The following is a 26897-nucleotide window of genomic DNA, read 5'->3' on the forward strand; positions in this document are numbered from 1 at the left end:
TGACTAGCACTACTTAAAGGCAGCCTGTACCTCTTAAAGGGGAGGTGCACTGTGGCTGTAAGAAGTGGTGTGAGTCATGAGAGAAGTGATTCCTGGGCTGAGATACTTCGAAGAGTGCTGCGAGAGAGCGTGCACCAACGTTCTCAGATGATGCACTAGAGACCTTGGTGGAAGAGGTGGACAGTAGGAGGGGCATCCTATAACTGCAGGAGGCAGGAGGCCCTCCAGACATATGCTCAAGAGGCAGTGGGAGGATGTAGCGGACGAGATTAAAGCCAGGAGCATAACGTCAAGAACATGGATGCAGTGCAGGAAGAAGTTCAATGATTTGTCACGAGTGGTCAAGGTGAGTGAGTTCAAGTTTCAAGTGGCATATCGTACCAACTGCACCACTAGCCTCATCCACTGCTCAATGCACTACACCCCCCATCACCCATCTACCAACAATCGCTTTCAGTCAATACTCAACTCTTCAAATCATATGTTTTATCTCTCCCTCACACATTACCATTGTTGCAAGCCAAACACCCACAACTCACAGGTCACACACACTGGCAGCTGTTCAACCATGACAGCCACATCACCCAAACATCTTGCAGGACACTCACTGACACACTTCTCTCTTTCTTGCAGGAGAAGGTGGCATACAACAGTAAGCAGCAGGAAAGAACTAGAGGAGGACAAGCACGCCTACACGTCATAACTCCCATGGAGGAGACAGTGCTGGCATCTTTGGAAGGGCCATCGCTGAGGCCGTGGCCACTGGCGGTGCCGGAGGTATCGATGATGAGGTTCTCTGAATACCAAATCCTCCTTCTCGCTTCCCATTTCTCCCTTATCCCACAATCTTTTCTGACTCACAGATGGTGTGAGCACACACGTCTTACTTTCTCCTCCCCCCTCACCACAACTCAACCCGTGTCCCTTTGTCCTTTCAGATACCCAAGAACTGGAACCTGCCAAGTCAGATGAGGCAGAGGAAGATGACAGTGATGATGAAGACACACCGTCACTCAATCTTACACTCGCAGCCATCAGCTCAAAGACTGACACTGCACGTAGTTTAGAGGCTAGGATAGAGGAGGGATCTGCAATTGGTGAGACACCGGGTACAAGTGCACAGGAGCCAGGGCAGGGGAAAAAGATACCGCAGGCGCCAGCTCGCCAGAGGGTGAGGTCGCACATCAGTTCTGCTGCAGAGGAATCAGATGATGACTTCGATGGGCCAGGTTACAAAAGAAGGATGATGGGCGTACACAACCAAATGCTTGGTGCACTGGAAAGCATGCCAGAAAGTCTGCACACAATCTCAAGGAGCATGGAGGAGTCCAGCTCCAACTTCGCACAGGACTTTGCGCAGAGCTTAGAGCCCATCCTTTCCTACATGGAACAGGTATTCACCTCCATCAGCACAACTGTGGAACCCACCATGATGCAGAATCTGATGACCAGTGTCACAGCTTCCATTGCAGCACAAACATCTGCCATCAAATGTCTGATTGCTGCATTTGGAGCTCAGACTACTGTCTTGGAAGCGCAGACTGCTGCTATCGTGGCTGTGGGTACCGCTGTTGAAAGGGGCATCCAGGGCATCACAGCAGTCCAGCAATCTGTTCTTCATCAGATCACCAGGATTGCTGAGGCGCCACCCTGGAGAGTGGCAGTGGTGCTATGGAAGATGAACCTACTTTTCTTTCTCAGGATGACTGAATTCCTGCTGTCTATAGAATATTGCAACTTTAGCCAAGTATAGGAAACTTGCAAAAACATGTACAATTGCACCAGCAGCCAGAATAAATAATCCAGCAACTAACCTGTAACTCCTGCATGATCCCTTTAAATAGCCTGGTGGGTGGTCCTTCATGCCCTTTAAGTCCTGTTCAGCTGTGTGAGGTTAAGACAGTGCATTGGCTGGAGCGGGGAGTTCCAAAATGTTGCCGGCTGCTTCAAATAGCGTTGCATACTGATTCGCGTCATAATCTCCTTATTCTACATGCTCCTGCCGGTCGTTAGGTGCATGCGCGCAAACCCCTTTACCAAGATGGCGTCCTGCACACTTCACGTCGGAAGCGTGTGCGCACAACTTGGACCCCATTTTCAGAGCTTAGGTGTCCGCATAACTCCTACAAAACTGGCGCTATGGGGCTCAATTTCACCCCCTATATATAATATCAAATCTGTTATGACTTGTCAAAATTGCATTTCTTACTGCCAGATCACCAAACGCTTTACAACCCAGACTGTTTCACCAGCCTAGTTGTGGCAGAGGATTTGAGGTGGAGATGAAATTAACTACATTTTAAATTAGAATAAAAAATATGAGGTCAACAAATGCATTTTTGTTTGCTTTAATTCTCATTTATTTAATTTCGTTAACTAGAGTTTTTAACAAAAAGAGCACTCACTACACCGTGTCTCATAGCATTCCCTTTTCCAGTGGCATTTTTCCATAGATTTATAAATTGGGATATTTTTAAACTAAAAATATACATAAATGGAGTGCTACACTAAACGTATTATGGGAGAGCGCTAATTCTAAAATGACAGTTCAGGAAATGTTATGGAGAAATGTTACTACAGATGTCAGGTTGATAACACAAGTGAGAACCAGGCTGAATATAGAAAGTTCAGAGGGGAAGTGAAAAAGGAAATAAGAGGGGCAAAGACAGAGTATGAGAATAGACTGGTGGCAAACGTAAAAGGGAATCCAAAAGTCATCTATAGGCATGTTAACAGTAAACAGGTAGTAAGAGGAGGGGTGGGGCCGATTAGGGACCAAAAAGGAGATCTACTCATGGAGGCAGAGGGCATGGCCGAGGTACCCTCCAAGTCACACACCATCCTGACTTGGAAATATATCGCCATTCCTTCATCGTCACTGGGTCAAAGTCCTGGAACTCCCTACCTAACAGTACTGTGGGAGAACCTTCACCACAGGGACTGCAGTGGTTCAAGAAGGTGGCTCACCACCACCTTCTCAAGGGCAATTAGGGATGGGCAATAAATGCTGACCTTGCCAGCGACACCCACATCCCATGAACGAATAAAAAAAACTAAATGAGTACTTTGCATCTGTCTTTACCAAGGAAGAAGTTGCTGCCAGAGTCTCAGTAAAGGAAGATATAGTTGAGATACTGGATGGGCTAATAATTGATAAAGAGGAGGTACTAGAAAGGCTGGCTGTACTTAAAGTAGATAAGTCACCCGGTCCGGATGGGTTGCATTCTAGGTTGCTGAGGGAAGGATGGGAAATTGCAGCGGTACTGGCCATAATCTTCCAAACATCCTTAGATACGGGGGGGTGGTGCCAAAGGATTGGAGAATTGCAAATGTTACACCCTTGTTCAAAGAAGAGTGTAAGGATAAACCCAGCAACTACAGGACAGTCAGTTTAACCTCGGTGGTGGGGAAACTTTTAGAAACGATAATCCAGAACAGGATTAGCAGTCACTTGGACAAGTGTGGATTGATTAGGGAAAGCCAGCACGGATTTGTTAAAGGCAAATTGTGTTTAACTAACTTGATAGAGTTTTTTGATAAGGTAACAGAGAGGGTAGATGAGGGCAATGCAGTTGATGTGGTGTATATGGACTTTCAAACGGCGTTTGAAAAAGTGCCACATAATAGGCTTGACATCAAGATTGGAGCCCATGGAATAAAGGGGCAGTAGCAGCATGGGTACAAAATTGGCTAAGTAACAGGAGGTAGAGAATAGTGGTGAACAGTTGTTTTTTGAATTGGAGGGAAGTGTACAATGGTGTTCCCCAGGGGTCGGTAAAAGGACCACTGCTTTTCTTGGTATATATTAATGACTTGGACTTGGGTGTACAGGGCACAATTTCCAAATTTGCAGATGACATAAAAAGTGTAGTGAACAGTGAGGAGGATAGTGATATACTTCAAGAGGATATAGACAGGCTTGTGGAATGGGCAAACACGTGGAAGATGAAATTTAACGCAGAAAAATGCAAAGTGATACATTTCGGTAGGAAGAACGAAGAGAGGCAATATAAACTAAAGGGCACAATTCTAAAAGCGGTACAGGAACAGAGAGATTTGGGGGTATATGTGCACAAATCGTTGAAGGTAGCAGGACAGGTTGAGAAAGCGATTAAAAAGGCATACAGGATCCTGGGCTTTATAAATAGAGGCACAGAGTACAAAAGCGAGGAAGTCATGATGAACCTTTATAAAACACTGGTTCAACCTCAATTGGAGATTGTGTCCAATTCTGGGCACCGCACTTCAGGAAAGATATGAAGGCCTTAGAGAAAGTGCAGATAAGATTTACTAGAATGATTCCAGGGATAAGGGACTTTAGTTAGGTGGATAGACTGGAGAAGCTGGGGTTGTTCTCCTTGGAACAGAGAAGGTTGAGAGAAGATTTGATAGAGGTATTTAAAATCATGAAGGGTCTAGACAGAATAGATAGAGAGAAACTGTTCCTAGTGACAGAAGGACCAAGATCCAGAGGACATAGATTTAAGATGATTGGCAAAAGAACCAAAGGTGACATGAGGGAAAATCTTTTTTACGCAGCGAGTGGTTAGGATCTGGAATGCACTGCTGGTGGAGTAGTGGAGGCAGATTCAATCGTGGCTTTCAGAAGGGAACTGGATAAGTACTTGAAAGGAAAAAATGTGCAGGGCTACGTAGATAGGGCGGGCGAGTGGGACTAGCTGGATTGCCCTTGTATGGACTCAATGGGCCAAATGGCCTCCTTCCATGCTGTAACCTTTCTATGATTTTATATTTCTATGAAAGTGGAATAATAACATAAATTATTCAACTACTATAGTTAAAAAGAATGTTTTAGCACAAAGGGATAGAAATTTATTTAAGACCGTTATCAGGCACACAATCATGTGGATGCATCTAAGGCTCCAAATTGGTCCTCCTGAATAAATTAAATAGGCAGGCTTCCAGCAGTATATGTGCTGTTCATTGGCAACTCGCTTAATGGGGAGGCGTCAATATCATTGATGGCTGACGTCATTTAAAGACAGCCTGCAGCTCTTAAAAGTGAGGTGCACTTTGGCTGCAGGCAAGATTGTTGATAATGGCAGGCACAGAAGAATCTTGTTTTTCTGTTTGGAAGGGAAAGAGTCATGCCTTATGTTACAATGGTGTCATGAGCAAGTGGTCCAATCATGCATTTTGATGTGATTTACACCATGTTTATAAACAAAAGGGAAAAATGTTTGCTAAATTCTTTTCATGAAAAGAGTGCCCCTTTAATAGAAATTAGATTTATTTGGTTCTGCCTATCTTAGATTTTCACTTCTCCTCATTTTCCAGTGCAGTGATATTGAAGGAAGATGTCCCATCAGCTGCGAAGATGAAGTGAGTATCCATCCACCCATCTGTTGAGTTGAAAAAAAGAACTCTTTAAAATGAATTATAGAGAAATCACTAAAAGCATCTTGAATAAACTAAAGCTTTTAATCTGTCCTGCAGGCTTTGAACTGTTTCTTAGTGGATAACAATGGATTCATTCTGATCTCCAAGAAAGAGGAAGAGGTAAGTGTTCTATTAACATGGAGGAGATGGTGTGTAGGTTGAACATGGTGAGGGGACCCAGTGTGGTAGGATTGAAGAGGTTAATGTGTGAAGAGGATTGTCAAGGTGGAGATGTCTGAGATGACGTTCTGGGTGGAGGGGATGGACAGGGAAAGATAGGTTTTGCTGATGGGATAGCCATCCCTTCAACCAATTATTTCAGGGAATTAGGGGTTAGCAGCTCTACATCCCAGCCACCGTAAAATGGAATAAACATAAGAACATAAGAACATAAGAAATTGGAGCAGGAGTAGGCCAATCGGCCCCTCGAGCCTGCTCCGCCATTCAATAAGATCATGGCTGATCTGATCCCAACCACAAATCTAAAGAACACAAGAAGTCGGAGCAGGACCCGGCCACATAGCCCCTGGGCCCTCTCCGCCACCCACAGGGCATTGACCGATCCGAACTCAGCTTCATGTCCAATTTCCTGCCCGCTCCCCATAACCCCTAATTCCCTTTACTTCTAGGAAACTGTCTATTTCTGTTTTAAATTTATCTAATGATGTAGCTTCCACAGCTTCCTGGGGCAGCAAATTCCACAGACCTACCACCCTCTGAGTGAAGAAGTTTCTCCTCATCTCAGTTTTGAAAGAGCAGCCCCTTATTCTAAGATTATGCCCCCTAGTTCTAGTTTCACCCATCTTTGGGAACATCCTTACTGCATCCACCCGATCAAGACCCTTCACAATCTTATATGTTTCAATAAGATCGCCTCTCATTCTTCTGAACTCCAATGAGTAGAGTCCCAATCTACTCAACCTCTCCTCATATGTCCGCCCCCTCATCCCCGGGATTAACCGAGTGAACCTTCTTTGTACTGCCTCGAGAGCAAGTATGTCTTTTCTTAAGTATGGACACCAAAACTGTATGCAGTATTCCAGGTGCGGTCTCACCAATACCTTATATAACTGCAGCAATACCTCCTTGTTTTTATATTCTATCCCCCTAGCAATAAAAGCCAACATTCCGTTGGCTTTCTTGATCACCTGCTGCACCTGCATACCAACTTTTTGATTTTCTTGCACTAGGACCCCCAGATCCCTTTGTACTGCAGTACTTTCCAGTCTCTCACCATTAAGAAAATAACTTGCTCTCTGATTTTTCCTGCCAAAGTGCATAACCTCACATTTTCCAATATTATATTGCATCTGCCAAATCTCCGCCCACTCACCCAGCCTGTCTATATCCCCTTGCAGGTTTTTTATGTCCTCCTCACTCTCTACTTTCCCTCCCATCTTTGTATCATCTGCAAATTTTGATATGTTGCACTCGGTCCCCTCCTCCAAATCGTTAATATAGATTGTAAAGAGTTGGGGACCCAGCACCGACCCCTGTGGAACACCACTGGTTACTGGTTGCCAGTCCGAAAATGAACCATTTATCCCAACTCTCTGCTTCCTGTTTGATAACCAATCCTCCACCCATGCCAGAATATTACCCCCAATCCCGTGATTTTTTATCTTAAGTAATAATCTTTTATGTGGCACCTTGTCGAATGCCTTCTGGAAGTCTAAATACACTACGTCCACTGGTTCCCCTTTATCCACCCTATACATTATATCCTCGAAGAACTCAAGCAAATTTGTCAGACATGACTTCCCCTTCATAAAGCCATGCTGACTTTGTCCTATTAAATTATGCTTATCTAAATGTTCCGTTACTGTCTCCTTAATAATAGACTCCAAAATTTTACCCACCACAGATGTTAAGCTAACTGGCCTATAATTTCCAGCCTTCTGCCTACTACCCTTTTTAAATAACGGTGTTACATTAGCAGTTTTCCAATCTGCCGGGACCTCTCCTGAGTCCAGGGAATTTTGGAAAACTATCACCAAAGCATCCACAATCCCTACTGCCACTTCCCTCAAGACCCTAGGATGGAAGCCATCAGGTCCAGGGGATTTATCCGCCTTGAGTCCCATTATTTTACTGAGTACCATCTCTTGAGTGATTTTAATCGTATTTAGCTCCTCCCCCCCGAGAGTCCCCTGTTTGTCCAGTGTTGGGATATTCTTAGTGTCCTCTAATGTAAAGACTGAAACAAAATATTTGTTCAGCATTTTTGCCATCTCCATGTTTCCCACCATTAATTTCCCGGTCTCATCCTCTAAGGGACCTATGTTTGCCTTAGCCACCCTTTTTCTTTTTATATAACTATAGAAACTCTTGCTATCTGTTTATATATTTTTTGCTAATTTCTTTTCATAATCTAACTTCCCTTTCTTAATCAATCCTTTAGTTACTTTTTGCTGTCTTTTGAAGAATTCCCAATCTTCTATCCTCCCACTAAGTTTGGCTACCTTATATGTCCTTGTTTTTAGTCGGATACTATCCTTGATTTCTTTACTTAGCCACGGGTGGCTGTCATTTCTTTTACACCCTTTTTTCCTCAGTGGAATATATTTATTTTGAAAGTTGTAAAATAACTCCCTAAATGAACACTACTGCTCATGTACCGTCTTACCCTTTAATCTATTTTCCCAGTCCACTTTAATCAATTCCGCTCTCATACCATCATAGTCTCCTTTATTCAAGCTCAGTACGCTTGTTTGAGAATCAACCTTCTCACCCTCTAATTGGATATGGAATTCAACCATGTTGTGGTCGCTCGTTCCAAGGGGATCCTTAACTCGGACATTATTAATTAATCCTGACTCATTACACAGGACCAGGTCCAAGGTTGCCTGCCCCCTTGTAGGATCAGTTACATACTGCTCAAGAAATCCATCCCTGATGCACTCAATGAACTCGTCCTCAAGGCTGCTCTGCCCAATTTGATTTGTCCAGTTAATATGATAATTAAAATCCCCCATAATTATGGCTGTTCCCTTATTACATGCCCCGACTATCTCCTGATTAATACTTCTTCCAGCAGAGTTGCAACTATTAGGAGGCCTATATACTACGCCCACTAATGTTTTTTTTCCCTTATTATTCCTTATCTCCACCCAAACTGTTTCATTATCTTGATGCTTTGTCCCAATATCATTTCTCTGTATTACAGTGATTCCTTCCTTTATTAACATAGCCACCCCACCTCCCCTTCCTTCCTGCCTGTCCTTCCTGATTGTTAAATACCCTGGCATATTTAATTCCCAGTCGTTGTCACCCTGCAGCCATGTTTCTGTAATGGCCACAAGATCATACCCATACGTAGTTATTTGTGCCGTTAACTCGTCCATTTTATTACGAATGCTACGTGCATTCAGATAAAGAACTTTCAAATCTGTTTTGTGACGCTTAGTTCCTGCTTTTTCCTTTTTTAACACTTTACCTATTACTCCATACCTTCTGTCCCTTCCTGTTACGCTTTCCTCTCTCTCCCTGCTCAGGTTCCCAACCCCCTGCCACTTTAGTTTAAACCCTCCCCAACAGCACTAGCAAACACTCCTCCTAGGACAGCGGTCCCGGCCCTGCCCAGGTGCAGACCGTCCGGTTTGTACTGGTCCCACCTCCCCCAGAACCGTTTCCAGTGTCCCAGGAATTTGAATCCCTCCCCCTTGCACCATTCCTCGAGCCACGTATTCATTTGAAATATCCTCCTATTTCTACTCTGACTAGCACGTGGCACTGGCAGCAATCCTGAGATTACTACCTTTGAGGTCCTATTTTTTAATTTACCTCCTAACTCCCTATATTCTGCTTTTAGGACCTCATCCCCTTTTTTACCTATATCGTTGGTGCCTATGTGCACCACGACAGCTGGCTGTTCGCCCTCCCCCTCCAAAATCTCCAGTAGAAGTGATTCCACAGTATAAACATAGCATGAGAGTGGAGCAGGATGTTTTGGTGAATGAAGAGCTGGTATTTGAAAGTAAAACAGACTATTTTGTGAAGATTTCATTGGATGGAAAATCACAAGCAGTGAGTCCAAGGTTTTCCAATGTGCGCTGGCTGTGTGTAAGGTTGCACCAGCAGCGCAGGGCCTTGAAAATGTTACCCCTCAAAGTACTCCTAACTGTGACATGACTACAATATTAGTCTCAGTTTTAAAAAGAAAAGTCTGTTAGTTTTCACTGTTGAAAATAATTAGTATAATGACTTCTGAACCTGAATCAATGCACAGCATCATTTTCTTTCCCAAGCCATCTACCACAAAGACATGTTGAGCAAAAATTGGGCATGTGACATTGCAAGCCAGATTTCCTGGCCCCAACCATTGGCAGCAGGGTGAATCTTAGGATATCTTTAGTTTGAGAGACTGAGGTGGTTGAGTAAGTTTGGTTCAGATTCAAATCTAACCCAGACAGAGGAGGTGAAAGTTTCCTATCTTTTGTGCCTTTTAGGGATCTAAATTAAGTGACTTTGTGGTGGGGGGGGGGGCAGCATCATGCAATTTTCCGTTATGTGTCAGCAGAGGGGATGTGGGTTGCTTCCAAAATTTCCCCTTTGTATTGTCAATCTTCGTCCCAGCAAATGTGAGTCTGTATCATAAACCTGAATGAATTTCTATTAATAATAGGATGATCCCATTAAAGTGATTCGTGTGAGAGGTGGACACACCTAATAGATTCCATAAGCATGATTAGTGTGAGGAATGGTCACAAGGGCTAGGTTAAAATGCTGAGAGGCATAGTTGATGCAGATGTAAGCAGACGATTCAAATTTTAACTGCCAGTGTAGAATAAGAGGACACAGATTCATAATTAATAAGCCTCAAGTGAAGTAAAAGATGGGGGCACTATCCCACACAGTGATTATGCGGAACAGCCTCCCAGTAACAACAACTGATGCTGTGTTACCTCCTTCAAAAGGGAGCTTGATAATACTGAAGTGGGGGGGGCCTGGCAGTAGACCGCCCCATCTCACTTCCCTTCATTTTCTGCTGATATAAAATCCAGCCCTTAAATTCTGACTGCTGTTTTTAACTTGAATAACTGAACTTCGTGCATTTCCTTCTGCTGCTTGCTTGCTTTCTTTCTTTCACTTCAGCAGTCCTTTGGTGCACTCCTCCAACAGCAGCATTCCTGCTCCCACTAGCTCACCTCTGCAGCTGGAAGTAGTGTTGAGCATGGACCTGCTGATGATTGTATTGGATTTGGAGGAGGAAGAGAAATTTCTGAGAAGGGAGGAGAACCAGGTGCCTGGCCCCCACCAACAGGTGACCCAAGAATTACGTTATATGACCCAGGCACAACTACTTGGGCATGTCGGAAGAGACCTGCCTACAGTGTCTGCTTCATCAGGAAGGCACTAACAGAATTGTACTGTATACTGAAATCTGACCTGCAGATGACATCCAGCACAGGGACAGTCCTCTGTTGCAGTTAAAGTCATCACCACATTGATATTTTATGCTGCTGGCTCATTTCAAGCCATTACTGGTATAGGTCAGTTGCCCAAACTCTGGTGCTTTATGCAGGTCACTAAAGCCTTGTTTCCCAGGGGAAACACATTTGTACTTTCCCAATGAAAAGAAGGGAGTAATCTGAGAGGGCCCAGTACTACTACAAGTAGCTGGGTTTGCAGAAGTGAAGGGCATCATTGATCACCCATGTTGCCACCAGGGCAACAAATAACAACCCAGTGCTATATATTAACAAAAAAGGATTTTACTCGATCAGCACAAGGTGGTCTCAGACCACCACAACTAAATAATGCAAATAACTTCAAGGCACCCCAGCAACAACCATGATGCTTTCATCTTGCAACTGTCAGCAGTGCCAAGACTCTGAAGTAGCACGACGAATGGATGGATGGCAGCTGGAAGACCAGGAATACCTTTGCTGCCCTGACTCAAGGCACTAGTCCAGAACTCCCACACTGATGCTAAAAGAAATGAGGCATTAAGGCTCATGCCTCCACTTGACTTCTTACAGAACATGCCATTGAATTGTTGAAGCGATGCTCCTGGGGCTCGATTTTCGCACCCGCGATCCAGTGCGTTCACGGCAGGGGGTCTGCGAAAATAGGGGATTCCCGGGGCGGGTCCGAAGCCCGGCTCCAACCCGACCCGTTTACGGGTTCCCCACTGATGCGCTGACATGAGCGCGCAGCCCCCCCGCATGTGGGACTCCCGCCGGCAATTAAAGCCGGCGAGGTGCCACTTAAGGTAATTGAACAGGTACTTCAGGTTGTTTACAGACCTGATTGATCTGTTATTTTAGCAGGGATGGGATTTTGCAACTGACTGGGACTGTTTCCCGTACTGGGGGAAACACTCCCAGTTCAAATGGACGTGTTGCAGCCATCAGCCTGTGGCAGCTGCAAAGGTCCATTTGACAGGGGGGGGAGGGGGGAGACCCTCACTCATTGCAGGAGGCCACTCTGTCACTTTGGACAAAGTTTGGCCTCCACCACCCTCCTCCTAACAATAAAATTCACCAACTTGTACACTTACCCTGGGGTCCAGACACATGTACCTACCTTGCGGACCCCCTCAGATGTACATCTTCCGGATGGGGGCCGCCGTAGCTGCAGTCATGACCTCCTCGGAGGGCGAACAGCATCACCAGCCTCGCCGGCCACGCCGTCCACCTCTGACACGTGGAGCTCCACAACACAGTGCTGTGACACATCCACCTGCACAGCAGGAGGGAGGGCAACCCCAGAGAGAGATGCATCGCAGAGGGCACTACCCTCGCCACAGGGTCCACAGACCGAGGCTCAGCTTCCTGGACCTCTCTGAGCAGCAGTGCACATGGAGGCTCAGAGTCACTCGACATGTAGTCGTGGACATCTGCAGCTTCCTTCATGCTGAGCTGCTCCCGGCTGGCCCGAGCATCATCTTCTTATCTGTCGCTATCAAAGTCACCACTGCCCTCAACAATTTCTCCTCCGCATCCTTCCAGGGTGCCACCGGGGACATCGCCGACGTCTCTCAGTCGTCTGCACAAAAGAGCCCTGCAAATACACCTACACCCACTCTGCAGTGACACAATGGGTGGCATCAGTTGTGGGTCTTCATTGTGATCCTCAGGAAAGGGCATTATTGCACAAACCAGACAAGATTCGCAAAGACGTGGCAGTAGTAGTGCCAATATAATATGTAATGTGAGTTGATCAGAAATTAAATAGAAGTAAAAACCATGACAAACCCTCAAACACCCTTGTGCATCCCCTTCATGCTCACGACACGTTTGCCTTACGCTTCCTACTGCACATATGTGATGCATGCCCTGTGGCTGCAGCACAGGTAGTGGCAGGTTGAGTAAGGCTGACCGTGAAAGAGATGCATGAGAGGGTGAGTATGAGATAGAGCCATGAGACTGTATGAGGATTGGGTTGAGTGGTAGTGGCGGGATGAGTACTGGCGAGGTGAGTAAGTACAGGTAAGATGAGGATGAGGTTTGAATGGGTGTGAGGGGTGATGTGACAGAGTAGTGTTGGCTGTGCAGAAGGAGATGTGGGGTGGGGGCGGTGATGTGGCAGACGGAGTGTAGGGGAATGAGTAAGTGTACTCACTTTGGCTGTCCTACTTAGGTCATTGCAGCTCCTCCTGCACTGTATGCAGGTGCTCGATATGTTGGTGGTGCAGGTGACCTCCTCTGCCACCTCGAGCCAGGCCTTCTTGGCAGAGGCAGGCCGCTTCCTCCCGCCTGCCGGGGGGATGATCTCTGTCCTCCCCCTCCTCCTCACCCCATCCAATAAGAGCTGGAGTGAGGCATCATTAAACCTGGGAACAGCCTTCCCCCTGGGCTGCTCCATGCTGTAATTTTTCCTATTTCTTGCAGCATCAGTCAGTGGAGGACTGCCCCTTTAAATAGAGCTCCTCCAGCTGACAGACCTTACTGCGCATGTGCAGTCCGCCCGCCGCGCAGCTTAGCAGCGGGGAACCCGGAAGAACAGGTAAGTGGATCCAATCAGCCTGCGATTGCGCGCGGGGCAGACTGATTTCACCGGACGCGCAATCGACCCCCCACCGCGAACCCGCCGCCATGGTAATATCGTGCCCCTGATGTCTGAAGAGATCAAGTGGAGTCCTACTCTACAGCCCTGAGAAAGTCTCGAAGGTCATTTGTGTCTGTTACGCTTGCCTGAAGAGGAGGAGGAGGAAGAAGGAGATGAGGCAGAAGAGGAGGAAGGAGAAGTGGCCCCAGCTAATGCAAGGCCAGGCAGTTTGGTCCATCAAGAACTGATTGACTAGACTTTCAGTTGAATGTATCCCTGCAGTCCTTACAAGAGTGGTCTTTGCTATATTCTACTCATGCCATACTAACATACTGGGACAAATCTCCACTGCCTTTACTACCATTCCTACATGTTTGCCCCCATCACCATCAGTCAAATGTTCCTACTGGCCAACAAATCATCACCAAGCATTCCCCAATGGTCCTATGTTCCTAGTGGAGTATGATGCAACCTTGTGTGTTATATTATTGGACACAGTTTTTACCCTGGTATCATGACCTAAGCCGCCTTTGCCCTAGCAGAAAGTTCAAGAATTAATTTTTGCACCAAAGGCCCAGCTGTCCTTCACCTACCTCCCAGAGTCGTCACTCGGCCATTTACACAGTGCACCATTTATTATAGTGCTATTCCAGAGTCAAAGGCAGATTGCTGCCACCAATGATGGTCGCCATCAGGACCAAACCCTAAGCCCCCATCTACAGACACCAATGCAAACCATTGTTGGTTTGTACGGACCTTCCTCAGGCATTCAGGAAGGTCTAAGGCCAGAATTGTAAAATCACAAATATGACTTAACAGCAACCACACATACATATTATACAAGGTGTCCGCAAGGCTCCACTCTGCTCCACAACAAAACAGATGAAATCCAGAAAATAGGCATTTGGATCATTTTGTAAAACCACTTTGGTTTATGAAAGGAGTAAGTAGTTGATAATGTAAATACTTCACCCACTGCACCCATTTTATTAGTAATTCTGTTAAATTTTACAAACATCCCAGTTTTAGTGATTCTCAGGTCCTTGTACGCGAAGAACAGTCTGTTTAAAAAAAGAAAAATATACCAATGTTGGCTTCCTTATTCACTTCTTATCATTTCTGCTGTTAATGACTGTGCAGCAGATACATTATTGAATGTGATACCATGTCTGTGTGCTCATGTGTGAGGAAAGTTACTGAAAAATGCTTTAAGCAAGGATAATTACACTTCCAAAGATTTCCCCTGGATCAGCAGCTCTTCTGGGGTTGAATCGAAATTAGCTGTTACCACGGTAACACATCAACCATTTCTCACACATCATCTCCATAGATCATAAAGTATGTAAATTAGGATCACCGTCTCCCTGAATGTTCACACTTTCAGTCAAACTAACTTTACACAAAAAAAGGTGGAATAGCTAATTGATGGTTGCCATGGTAATGCAGCTAAGTGTGATAAACTGAAATTGCACAGAATTAGTAGTTTCTTCTGACAAAATATTCACTTATGGCAGAATACTCTTTCGACCGTGCATAACAAGTAGTCAAATTTCCATATGTATTTTTGACGGAAAGGCTTGTAATTCTTGCTTGCATTCCATTTTCCTAAAAATATTTCCTAGATTCCTATTATGTACATATAATTCTTAAATCACAACCAAATTTCTGCAAATTCCCAAATTAATTGTATAAGAATTCCTAAATGACCTTTATTTAACTTAACAAATGACTTAAATCAGTTTTGCAGATTGCACTGTAAGATGGACTACTGTGATATGCAGTCATCGATGGAATACAATAATCTTTCTGGTTTTTGGAGGCCTCATTGCACCTCTAAATTCAATGCAAATGAAATCAAATAAGTCCCACAGTGAAATCCCCATGTTTCCAGGCCTTGTTACTTTGGAAGCGCTGCTTGCCCTATAAAAGCTTCTCAGCTTCTATGGTGCTCAATTCAGAACTTGGATTTTTAAAGCTGGGATTGACAGATTTTTGATGATTTGGAAATTTGCTGCCCTGCTTGACTTTTCATACTGCTGTTTCCGTATTATTGATTTTGCTGTACTTTTTCTGAAGATTCCTGCTGATTTTTTGTAATACAGAACCCCAAACCTATAGCCACATCGGAACAAAATTATTGCTGCCAGCGACCGAACATCTGAACTCAAACCACAGTGCTTAACATGGATATTCTATTGGACCTGGCAGTGCCATTAACGGATTTGGAGCAGGAAGAGAAGCTCAGGCAGAAGAAAGGCCTGTTCCCACACCACAGGTCTCTGGCAGAGATGGCTGTTCCTAGGTGCCTAATCCTAGAAAAGTCCTGTTACTATTGTAAAGAGAAGACTTCAGCCAGCAGTGCTGCACCAATTTGCTAGTGATCTTCCACAGTGCCCAGCTACTCATTTAAGATATATTGGGGGGAATTTTAACCCCACCCCCTCCCCCCAGATGGGCGACAGAGGGTCCGGGGGGGTCAAGTTGATAAAATTGTGAAACTCGACTCCAAGACACCACGAACGTGCCTACTTCCAATTTAACCGCGGCGGGTTTGGGGGCATCCGAGTAACACACACTTGAGAGGCGAGTCAGTGATTATAATATTTAAATGAGGCTCCGTTCCTCAGATTTTGGGAGCCATTTGAATTTAACGGCTGCGAACCGGGTTTCCCAGGTCTCGGGAAACCTGGGAGCTGAAGGAAAGCGGGAGCTGCAAAGATCTACCAGGTAAGTGCTTTTCCAGCACTGCTTATGGGCCAGGAAGCAGGATTGTGTCCCCTCGGCCCCTCAAGCAACCTTCTGCCACAATCTCTCCCTCCCTGCAATCGGCTGACCACCACACCCCCCACCACGATCGTCAGACCCCCCCCCCCCCGCGATCTCTCCCCACAATCTCTCCCCCCACGATCTCTGCCCCCACTATCTCTCCCTCCGTGATCTCTCCCCCCAGCGATCTCTCCAACCGTGATCTCTCCACCCCCCCCCGCAATCTCTCCCCTGCGATCTCTCCCCCCAATGATCTCCCCCCCACCACAATCTCCCTGCCTCCTTGCTGCCGCAGTCCGAGCCCCCCCTCACCCCACCCCTCACCAGCTCGGGGTCTTCTCCGATTGCTGGGGACCATCCCCAGCTGTCCCTAGCTGCAGTTTTGTACCACAGGCTTTCCCGACCAACAGCCGGTCAGCCTTTCAATCTGGCCAACTGCCGGAACAGAATTTAAAAATTCTAATGAGGTCCTGCCATTAAATGCAGCGGACCTCCGTCTTCCAGGTATTTCTGGGTTTCCCGGCTGAAAACGTGCACCCCCACTCTCTCCGCACCTCCTTGTAAATGTCGGGGCCATCACTGGGGAAAAACACAGCACAGAGCACTGGAATAAAAGAGAGAAAATTAGAGGCAGAGTCAACACGGAGAACAGTGGAGCATCTCCTAGTTTCCGAGCAGCATTATCAAAAGCCTGGAAGCAAGGCATCAGGTACCCTCTTGCCTGGTATGAGGCCCAACTGGGGAAAGAGGAGAACATAATTTAGAAAATGCTAATCTCACAAACAGTTACATTTTGTTGTCCTTTGTAGTATGAATTGAAGTGGAAGTTGGCTGTGTGGAATATAGTGTTCTTTCATCTGTGTCATCTGGATTCAAATCCAGACAGATGGAATGAATGTTTATTTTTCTCTCTTTTGACTGAAATGATACCAAATGAAATGGGTTTGGGACAGGCACAACCAGCTGCAATGAGCTCAAGTCCGTAGAGCAAAATTGTCCATAATTCAATCGTAATTGTAAAGATGGTCGGTGTGGGAATTGAAAATCTCACATTAGAGTATTGTTCTGATCTTGGAAATCAAAGCATATTGTAAAGGAAGAATGAAGGGAACTTTACTCTCTACCTAACCCGTGCTCCACCTAAGTTGCGAGGGCTTAAAATAAAAACAGAGAAAGCTGGAAATACTCAGCAAGTCAGGCAGCATTTATGGAAAAACAGAAGTCAACATTTTAGGTCTTAGACCTTTCCTCAGGACTGGAAGATATTACAGACAAACAGCAAGGATATTACAGACAAACAGCATTTAAAAGGACTAGAACAAGGGAAAGTGGGGAAGAGAAAAAAATCATACACAGGCAACACCTGTGAAGTGCTTGGGTGGAGAACAGGAGATGTTTAAATGGCAGAAGTGATAATAGCAGGAGCTAAAGAAGTTAGAGGCATAATGAGAGAAATAAAAGATATATACGAGACACAGGAAGTGTATTAGTTAAAGGAGGATAGGTAGAAAGAGAAGTATGAAGAACTGGCAAGGCATATCAGACTCCAGTGACCCAGGAGTCTGGTAGAATAAATACTGCAGTGATACCAAGGGTGCCGATCACTCCGCTAGTATCGTTCTCATGGAGAGAAGGGTCCCCAGCCTCAAGTACCAATCTGCTCTTTCCTCATCCTCAAAAATGCCACCCAACCATCCCACATTACTAGCACCTACTGCCAGAGAGAAAATGGGAGTTGTAGTTAAGGTCTGATGTCATTGAAGTCCAATGTTAAAGCCAGAGGGCTACAAAGTGCCTAGTAGAAAGATGAGGTGCTGTTCTTCGAGCTTACTCTGAGCTTCATTGGAACAATGTAGAAGGCCAAAGACAGGGGTTAGTGTGGGAGTGGGACGGAGCACTGAAATGGCAATCGACAGGGATTTCACGATCGCATCGGCGAACAGAACGGAGGTGTTCAGCAAAGTGATCGGGAAGTACGTGTAAATTTCTGTCTCACACAGATGTGTTTAGGGCCCTAGTGGTGTGGGAGGAAGTGTTGCATCTTCTGCGCTTGCATGGGAAGATGCTAGAGGAAGCAAAGCTGGTGTTAGGGGTGATGGCAGAGTGAACACGGTTATCACGGAGGGAACAGTCCGTTTGGAATGCTGAGAAGGGAGGGAAGGAGATTTGATGGTGAGATCGCGTTGGAGGTGGCAGAAATGGCAGGAGATGATCTATCTAATGCGGAGGCTAGTGCGGTGGAAGATGAGAACTAGGGGGACCCTATTACGATTCTGAGAGGGAGGAGAAGGGATGAGGGCAGAAGCAAGGGAAATGGAATGGATTTAGTCCAAGGCCCTGTCAACCACAGTGAAGGGGAATTGTCAGCTGAGGAAAAAGGAGGACATTTCGGAAGCTCTGATGTGAAAGGTTGCATCATCAGAGCAGATGTGTGGAGATGGAGAAACTGGGAGAAGGGAATGGTCCTTACAGGAAGTAGGGTAGGAAGTTCAAAGTAAAGAGCTTCTATAAAAGTGGTCGCCGTTCCCTACGATTATTTTGTTAAATAATGCATTCACTCCAATAAATTCTTATAGGTTTGGTCAGAACGGCTTCTTGGCATGTTGTTGTTTGGTTGCAGTTGAATGATGTACACAGGCTATACGAGAACATCTTGTCACTTCTCATCTATTAAGACATCAGTGTTACTACCCACTGAAGTTATGCAGGCTGAGGTGTCCAGGTAGCTGCCTGAATTTATCTTGTTTGTTATGAAGAAATATCAGTTTGAGGCCACATTATAAGTGCTTGTTAACATAAGCAAATGCATGAATCACATCCCATGGACTGTCAGAACTGTAATACACGGCTTTATTTTCTTTTTTTAAGAAAACCCACTTCTCTATTCCTGTATTATTTTAAATTTAAATCATTTTCTTAGAGCAGCAATAGCAAAGTAATCATTTTAATTTTAGAGAATGAAATATTACCCTTGTCTCCTGTTTATCATGTCTATAATGATTCAGTTTTTATTGATTCCGGTGCTGTTCAAAGTTAGGGATGTCAGTGGTGGGGAATAGAATGCCATTTCTTTGCTGAGGGTATGTATCCCTATTTTTTTTACAAGTTTTTTCCTCCCTCTCACTCCCTTGCAACCTATTATGCCACCTAATGGGTAAATGGGCTGGCATACTACCTATTCCCAGACTATCCATCTTGCACTTGAGTAAACCATTAGGGGGTGTGCATGCGTGTAGCCAGGCAACAACTTTGGCAGTCTTTTTCTCTCTCTTTCCTTTCCCACCGAACAGCACCACCTCCCCCCACCCCCACCCCCTACTCATACCTCTCTCTCTCCCTCTTTCTCTCTCCCTTCCTCTATCTCTATTTCTCTCCTCCACCCTTAATCTCTCTCTCTTTTGCCCTCTTTATCCATGGGAAAGACAGAGGTCGATTTGGCACATCCTATGAAAGCATGTCAGAGATCGGCAACTGAGTGGTGTGGGGGTATCATGGCCAACAACTAGCATCGTATCATGTACTGTACTACCTACACAATGCTTTTTTCCACTCATTACTAGTGTCAAGCGAGTCCACCAAGTTAGATGTAGATTTCCCTATAGAACCAACAATTAGTCTTAACCCCAATCTCAGGAGAGCATCACCTACTGCAACAACGTGAAATTCCCATTTCTCACCAGCTAACCTGTGGCCTCCCACATGAGATTGCGAATTTGTGCCATCTGTTGGCAGTTTTGTGCTGTAGATTTGTACGTATTAGGAACTAGGTTCATACTGCCCTAAACTCTGTTTCATTTTACATCAGACAGGAGACTTTCAATCCACTTACCTAGGCTGGATTTGAACCTGATTTCCAATATCTGGAATATTCCAATACGTTTGTTAACTCCCAAAGCTGAGGTGATAATTCTTTGTACAATCAGAGTTCATTAAAGCTGTTTTTTTGTATTCGTTCATGGGATGCAGGTGTCGCTGGCAAGGCCAGCATTTGTTGCCCATCCCTAATTGCCCTTGAGAAGGTGGTGGTGAACCGCCTTCTTGAACCGCTGCAGTCCCTGTGGTGAAGGTTCTCCCACAGTGCTGTTAGGTAGGGAATTCCAGCGTCGATGAAGGAACGGCGATATATTTCCAAGTTGGGATGGTGTGTGACTTGGAGGGGAACGTGCAAGTGGTGTTGTTCCCATGTGTCTGCTGCTCTTGTCCTTCTAGGTGATAGAGGTCGCGGGTTTGGGAGGTGTTGTCGAAGAAGCCTTGGCGAGTTGCTGCAGTGCATCCTGTAGATGGTACACACTGCAGCCACGGTGCGCCGGTGGTGAAGGGAGTGAATGTTTAGGGTGGTGGATGGGGTGCCAATCAAGCGGGCTGCTTTGTCCTGGATGGTGTCGAGCTTCTTGAGTGTTGTTGGAGCTGCACTCATCCAGGCAAGTGGAGAGTATTCCATCACACTCCTGACTTGTTCCTTATGGATGGTGGAAAGGCTTTGGAGAGTCAAGAGGTGAGTCACTCGCCGCAGAATACCCAGCCTCTGACCTGCTCTTGTAGCCACAGTATTTATGTGGCTGGTCCAGTTAAGTTTCTGGTCAATGGTGACCCCCAGGATGTTGATGGTAGGGGATTCGTTGATGGTAATGCCGTTGAATGTCAAGGGGAGGTGGTTAGACTCTCTCTTGTTGGAGATGGTCATTGCCTGGCACTTGTCTGGCACGAATGTTACTTGCCACTTACGGGCCCAAGCCTGGATGTTGTCCAGGTCGTGCTGCATGTGGGCACGGACTGCTTCATTATCTGAGGGGTTGCGAATGGAACTAAATACTGTGCAATCATCAGCGAACATCCTCATTTTGGAGGGAAGGTCACTGATGAAGCAGCTGAAGATGGTTCGGCCTGGGACACTACCCTGAGGAACTCCTGCAGCAGTGTCCTGGGGCTGAGATGATTGGCCGCCAACAACCACTACCATCTTCCTTTGTGCTAGGTATGACTCCAGCCACTGGAGAGTTTTCCCCAATTCCCATTGACTTCAGTTTTACTAGGGCTCCTTGGTGCCATACTCGGTCAAATGCTGCCTTAATGTCAAGGGCAGTCACTCTCACCTCACCTCACCTCTGGAATTCGGCCCTTTTGTCCATGTTTGGACCAAGGCTGTAATGAGGTCTGGAGCCAAGTGGTCCTGGCGGAACCCAAACTGAGCATCGGTGAGCAGGTTATTGGTGAGTAAGTGCCGCTTGATAGCACTGTCGATGACACGTTCCATCACTTTACTGATGATTGAGAGTAGACTGATGGGGCGGTAATTGGCTGGATTGGATTTGTCCGGCTTTTTGTGGACAGGACATACCTGGGCAATTTTCCACATTGTCGGGTAGATGCCAGTGTTGTAGCTGTACTGGAACAGTTCGGATAGTTCTGGAGCACAAGTCTTCAGCACTACAGCCGGGATGTTGTCGGGGCCCACAGCCTTTGCAGTATCCAGTGCACTCAGCCGTTTCTTGATATCACGTGGAGTGAATCAAATTGGCTGAAGACTGGCTTTTGTGATGGTGGGGATAGCGGGAGGAGGCCGAGATGGATCATCCACTCGGCACTTCTGGCTGAAGATGGTTGCAAATGCTTCAGCCTTGTCTTTTGCACTCACATGCTAGACTCTGCCATCATTGAGGATGGGGATGTTTAGAGCCTCCTCCTCCTGTTAGTTGTTTAATTGTCCACCACCATTCACGACTGGATGTGATAGGACTGCAGAGCTTTGATCTGATCCGTTGGTTGTGGAATCGCTTAGCTCTGTCTATAGCATGTTGCTTCCACTGTTTAGCATGCATTTAGTCCTGTGTTGTAGCTTCACCAGATTTTGACAGAATCATGTTGAATTTTTTATAAATAACTTCAACAGGACACCTAAAATAACTCTAAATTTACATATAGAACATTAGGTGGGTACATAAGACTTAATGTTAAATTAAATGTCATAGTTGGATTTTCCTCTTGACCCATGTTAAAGGCATATGCCACTGGCGGATAAATTTGAGTTAAAGATTTGAATTGATAGGGCCTGAAGCTACTGATTAGAGTGGATGGAGTTAGGATAAGTTATAAAAAATATGGCATCAGGTACCCAGTGGCTTCGTGGATAAATGCATTGTATGGTGACGTATTAAGCCATATATGCCAGAAGGTTCCAGGTTTGATTCCCAGTCAATGCTGAGTTAGCTGATCTCTGCTGACAGAGTGGTCACTTGATGACGTACTGCAGGGCTGCCACCATCCATAGACTTGTACATCAATATGAGTCACTGTTCAACAGAGGAGGTGCGAAAAGGAGACAAATTGGAAAAGAAAATGGCATTAAGATTGTTAATTACAGTAGGTTAGCCTAGGATTGTTAGTTTGGGGGCAGCATACTGTCTTTAATAAGGATAGCTGGTAAGGGGTTGTTAACTGGAGTAACTGGGTCAGGGATTTATTAATTAAGTAATTTCCTCATTCATTTCCTTTCTCTTTCAGACAGGGAAGTTTCTGGGAGAAGTGGATGGGTCGGTGATGACACAACTGCTGAACATGGGGATGTTCAATGAGTAAGATGTTGTCCACTCACATTTTGTTGTAATTATCAGGACTTAAATGTGTGCCTGCCGAGAGTGGGGTTTCACTCGATTTGAGATCTCATAAAAAATAATTGCCTGGAAAGTAGGGTCAGTTCAGGTGTCTGTATTCTGAGGATAAAACTGCATTCTTTGGTAAGTTTGCCTTTTCATGTTTTTGTTTCAGATTCGGTGGTTTCCAATGGCACATAGATCTCTCTATTTGAAAAACATTCCAAATAGGAAAGCTTGTGCCTTTTCTTACTGGTCCAGATTTTCTGCTTTCGCAAAACTGGAGTGAATTTCCACCATGGCTACATAGATACACCCCTGACCCTAGCTGACTTCTTGCTTTAATCTATCTTTGGTAGGCTCCTTATTCACTTCTGCGATATCTTATTCACCTCTGTTGCATCGCAGTGCCGGTGGCCTCCAAGCTGGGCAAAATGGAGAAATGTTTTTATAACATTTTTGCTGCTGCAGCCCTGGCCTGCAATCGATTGCATAGGCGTTCACAATTTTACAAATTAAATTACTCCCTCATGCTGCCATAGCAACGCTGGACACTAGGGGTGAACAAACATCCCTGACATCCAGGCTGCTATGGCGCACATGACAGAAATATTTCATCCAATATATTTTCTATCATTTGTATGTGCTTACAGTTCACCCACCCATATCCTGTCCTCACCTCAGTTCCACCAAAAAATTGGCAGCAAGAGGGCAAGAAATTCTGGCCATTTTGTTGTATTCTCCCCCCCAGGTTACAATGATACCATTTTCAGTTACACCTTAATATATAGGTCAGAAATCCTGAAGGGCCAATTGTGCTGGTTTTGCACCCCTCAACAGGGACTTGCAACCGCCAATCCTAATTTGTAGGGTCAGTTCGTTCACGGAAATCTTTTGTAACATGGAAGTAGTGCACCAGGGAGCTTGGAAGCTAGCGGTGCAGCCATTAAAAAGCCAAGAATGTCTTAAGATTGCAGTAGCAGGCTGAGGGAGCAGTAGTGATCTTCTTGCTAGACTGAGGTACCTGTCAGGTACATGTCATAGAGGCCTGCTGTGTGATTTTGTGCCACTTTTAAAGCATGTGTTCAAATGGAGGACCTGACAGAGTCACCCAAAGAAGGAAGCAGGGCATTGCAAAGAGGCAGAGAAGAAGGGCTCAGAATTTTACAGACCTACAGACCCACAGACCCTCCTACTGAAATCCAGTTAAAAGGACAGAGAGATTGTTAGGTGCAGTTGGTTTGTACACGACATAAGAAGAACTCGCTTAAGATCTCCGCTTTCTAATTCCAGGTGGCCCCTTCTAAAATCTGCCCATCTTCTGTTAATTTCTAGAGGGTCATCCATAGTATGTACAATACCTAACTCACAACCCAGAGACTCTGCCTCAGTGGGAGCAAGCGGCCGTGAGGATACATGTGCACCTATAGCTTGGCCCTGAATGTCATAATGTGGAGATGCCGGTGATGGACTGGGGTTGACAATTGTAAACAATTTTACAACACCAAGTTATAGTCCAACAAATTTATTCTAAATTCCACAAGCTTTCGGAGGCTTCCTCCTTCCTCAGGTGAACGGTGTGGAAATGAAATTTTCGAATCCTTCGCATTTGAAAATCACAGAACAATGCCTGGTGATTACTGCCCGTTGCCAAGGCAATCACAGTGAGCAGACAGAAAGGTGTCACCTAAAAGGCCACCGAATATACAAACCCCCCAAAAAAAAGAGAGAGAGAGAGAGAGAAGGAAGACAGTCAATGACCCGTTATATTAAAAACAGATAACATTTGTTCGCTGGTGGGGTTACGTGTAGTGTGACATGAACCCAAGATCCCGGTTGAGGCCGTCCTCATGGGTGCGGAACTTGGCTGTCAATTTCTGCTCGACGATTTTGCGTTGTCGTGTGTCTCGAAGGCCGCCTTGGAGTATGCTTACCCGAAGGTCGGTGGCTGAATGTCCATGACTTCAGCAGTCATGGACATTCAGCCACCGACCTTCGGGTAAGCATACTCCAAGGCGGCCTTCGAGACACACGACAACGCAAAATCGTCGAGCAGAAATTGACAGCCAAGTTCCGCACCCATGAGGACGGCCTCAACCGGGATCTTGGGTTCATGTCACACTACACGTAACCCCACCAGCGAACAAATGTTATCTGTTTTTAATATAACGGGTCATTGACTGTCTTCCTTCTCTCTCTCTCTCTCTCTTTTTTTTGGGGGGTTTGTATATTCGGTGGCCTTTTAGGTGACACCTTTCTGTCTGCTCACTGTGATTGCCTTGGCAACGGGCAGTAATCACCAGGCATTGTTCTGTGATTTTCAAATGCGAAGGATTCGAAAATTTCATTTCCACACCGTTCACCTGAGGAAGGAGGAAGCCTCCGAAAGCTTGTGGAATTTAAAATAAATTTGTTGGACTATAACTTGGTGTTGTAAAATTGTTTACAACTGAATGTCATAGTTAGCAGTCCTCGTCAGTACCGCAACCGGTTTGGGTCCCTGAGGGGGATCCTGTAGTACCGACCAGTCATACCCATGGTCGTACTCAGTCGCCATCCGGATGGTCCCAGTCCACCTCATCTCCTGGGTCTCCTATATTTACTGCTACTCCTGCCATCCCTTTCAATTCCTCTATTTTTAAGTCTGTATAGGGAGTGGTCAGCCCCCAATTAGGTTTTTTGAGTACTTTCCTCAGCACTCCCCTAGCATCTCCCAATTCCTGTTTGAGCTTTTCATTCTCCTCCTGACACCTCTTCAGTTCATGTCGGGTTTGTTGTGTCTCTACCAGGACAGCTCCCGCATTCAGACTAGAGAGACTCTGTTGCAGCAGCATCATGGCTGACTGTTCTGCTCCTAGTTCTAGGCTACGAACTTTCCGGTTCAGACTGTCTATCACCTGATCGCTCTCCTGCAATTGCTGTTTTAACTTTTCAATCTCTTGATTTTTTTGCTTAATTATCTCATCATTTCTCTCAGCGCAACAATACGCTCCGTAAGCTAAAAGGCTCTCTGCCGTATCAACCTTTAGCTTCTTCTCGTCTACCCTTCCCTGGATAAACGCTACCACCGCTTCGAAGGGCGTGTTCGCCCGCAGAAAGGCACCCCGCTAACAGTTCCTGAATTTCATTAGCAGGCAACTTGTCTAGCTTCTCTCTATAGGTTGAGGCTACATTCTTGGATGCCATTTTACTTAACCGAGTCCCAGGAATGCGTCTTTGATTAGTGGCGGGTCTCTCAATGAGTCTCCGCACTCCCCTTAATGGTTTCCCTTCCCAGAGCGCGTGTTGACCAGACAGTCATGACCCTGAGAATCCTAATTGTCACAAGAGATAGTCCACACCGTCTTAGTCAAGTCCTGCCATGGTCACCAGATTTGTAAGGAATTCGGGCTCGAACTTGACAAAGGAAACAATAGCGAGACTAGTCAATTTGTAACAAGTTGGAAAAATTTATTAAGTATTAAAGTATAAAATTTAACAACACTAGGCAGTAAGTCACAGGTTCAGACAAGCTTTACTACCCATTCTCACCGTGGACCGCAGAGCACGCTAGGACTCGTCACGTGGTCTTCTCTTGCTTGTAGTTTTCATCTTTCATGCTGTGAAGTTGTCCTTGCGAAGGTCGTCTCCTCCGTTATGTCGAGGGCTTTTGGATTGCTTCTTTTATACAGTTTCCAGCATCTGGGTCTCCTTGGTGTGGTGTGATTTGTACTTGATGTGATTAAGTTAGTCCTGGCTCCTTCTAGGGGATGTGATTTTTTTTATTCATTCATGGGCCAGCATTTATTGCCCATCCCTGATTGCCCTCGAGAAGGTGGTGGTGAGCCACCTTCTTGAACCGCTGCAGTCCATGTGGCAAAGGTTCTCCAACAGTGCTGTTAGGTAGAGAGTTCCAGGATTTTGACCCAGCGACAGGATGAAGGAACGGTGATATATTTCCAAGTCAGGATGATGTGGAGGGGAACATGCAGGTGGTGTTGTTCCCATGTACCTGCTGCCCTTGTCCTTCTAGGTGGTAGAGGTCGTGGGTTTGGGAGGTGCTGTCGAAGAAGCCTTGGCGAGTTGCTGCAGTGCATCCTGTAGACAGTACACACTGCAGCCACGGTTCGCCGGAGGTGGAGTGAATATTTAGGGTGGTGGATGGGGTGT

General features: G+C 45.6%; 1 protein-coding gene across 1 annotated transcript in view; it reads left to right on the plus strand.

The window, feature by feature from the left end:
* The window catches only part of cacna2d4a (calcium channel, voltage-dependent, alpha 2/delta subunit 4a), a 435940-nt gene that overhangs the window by 334968 nt on the left and 74075 nt on the right, over positions 1-26897 (plus strand). The window contains 3 exon segments of the mRNA XM_067999142.1: positions 5299-5343; positions 5458-5520; positions 22660-22730. Of these exon segments, the coding sequence (XP_067855243.1) occupies positions 5299-5343; positions 5458-5520; positions 22660-22730 (179 nt within the window).

This window comes from Heptranchias perlo, chromosome 18, assembly GCF_035084215.1.
Source record: "Heptranchias perlo isolate sHepPer1 chromosome 18, sHepPer1.hap1, whole genome shotgun sequence".
Classification (NCBI taxonomy): domain Eukaryota; kingdom Metazoa; phylum Chordata; class Chondrichthyes; order Hexanchiformes; family Hexanchidae; genus Heptranchias; species Heptranchias perlo.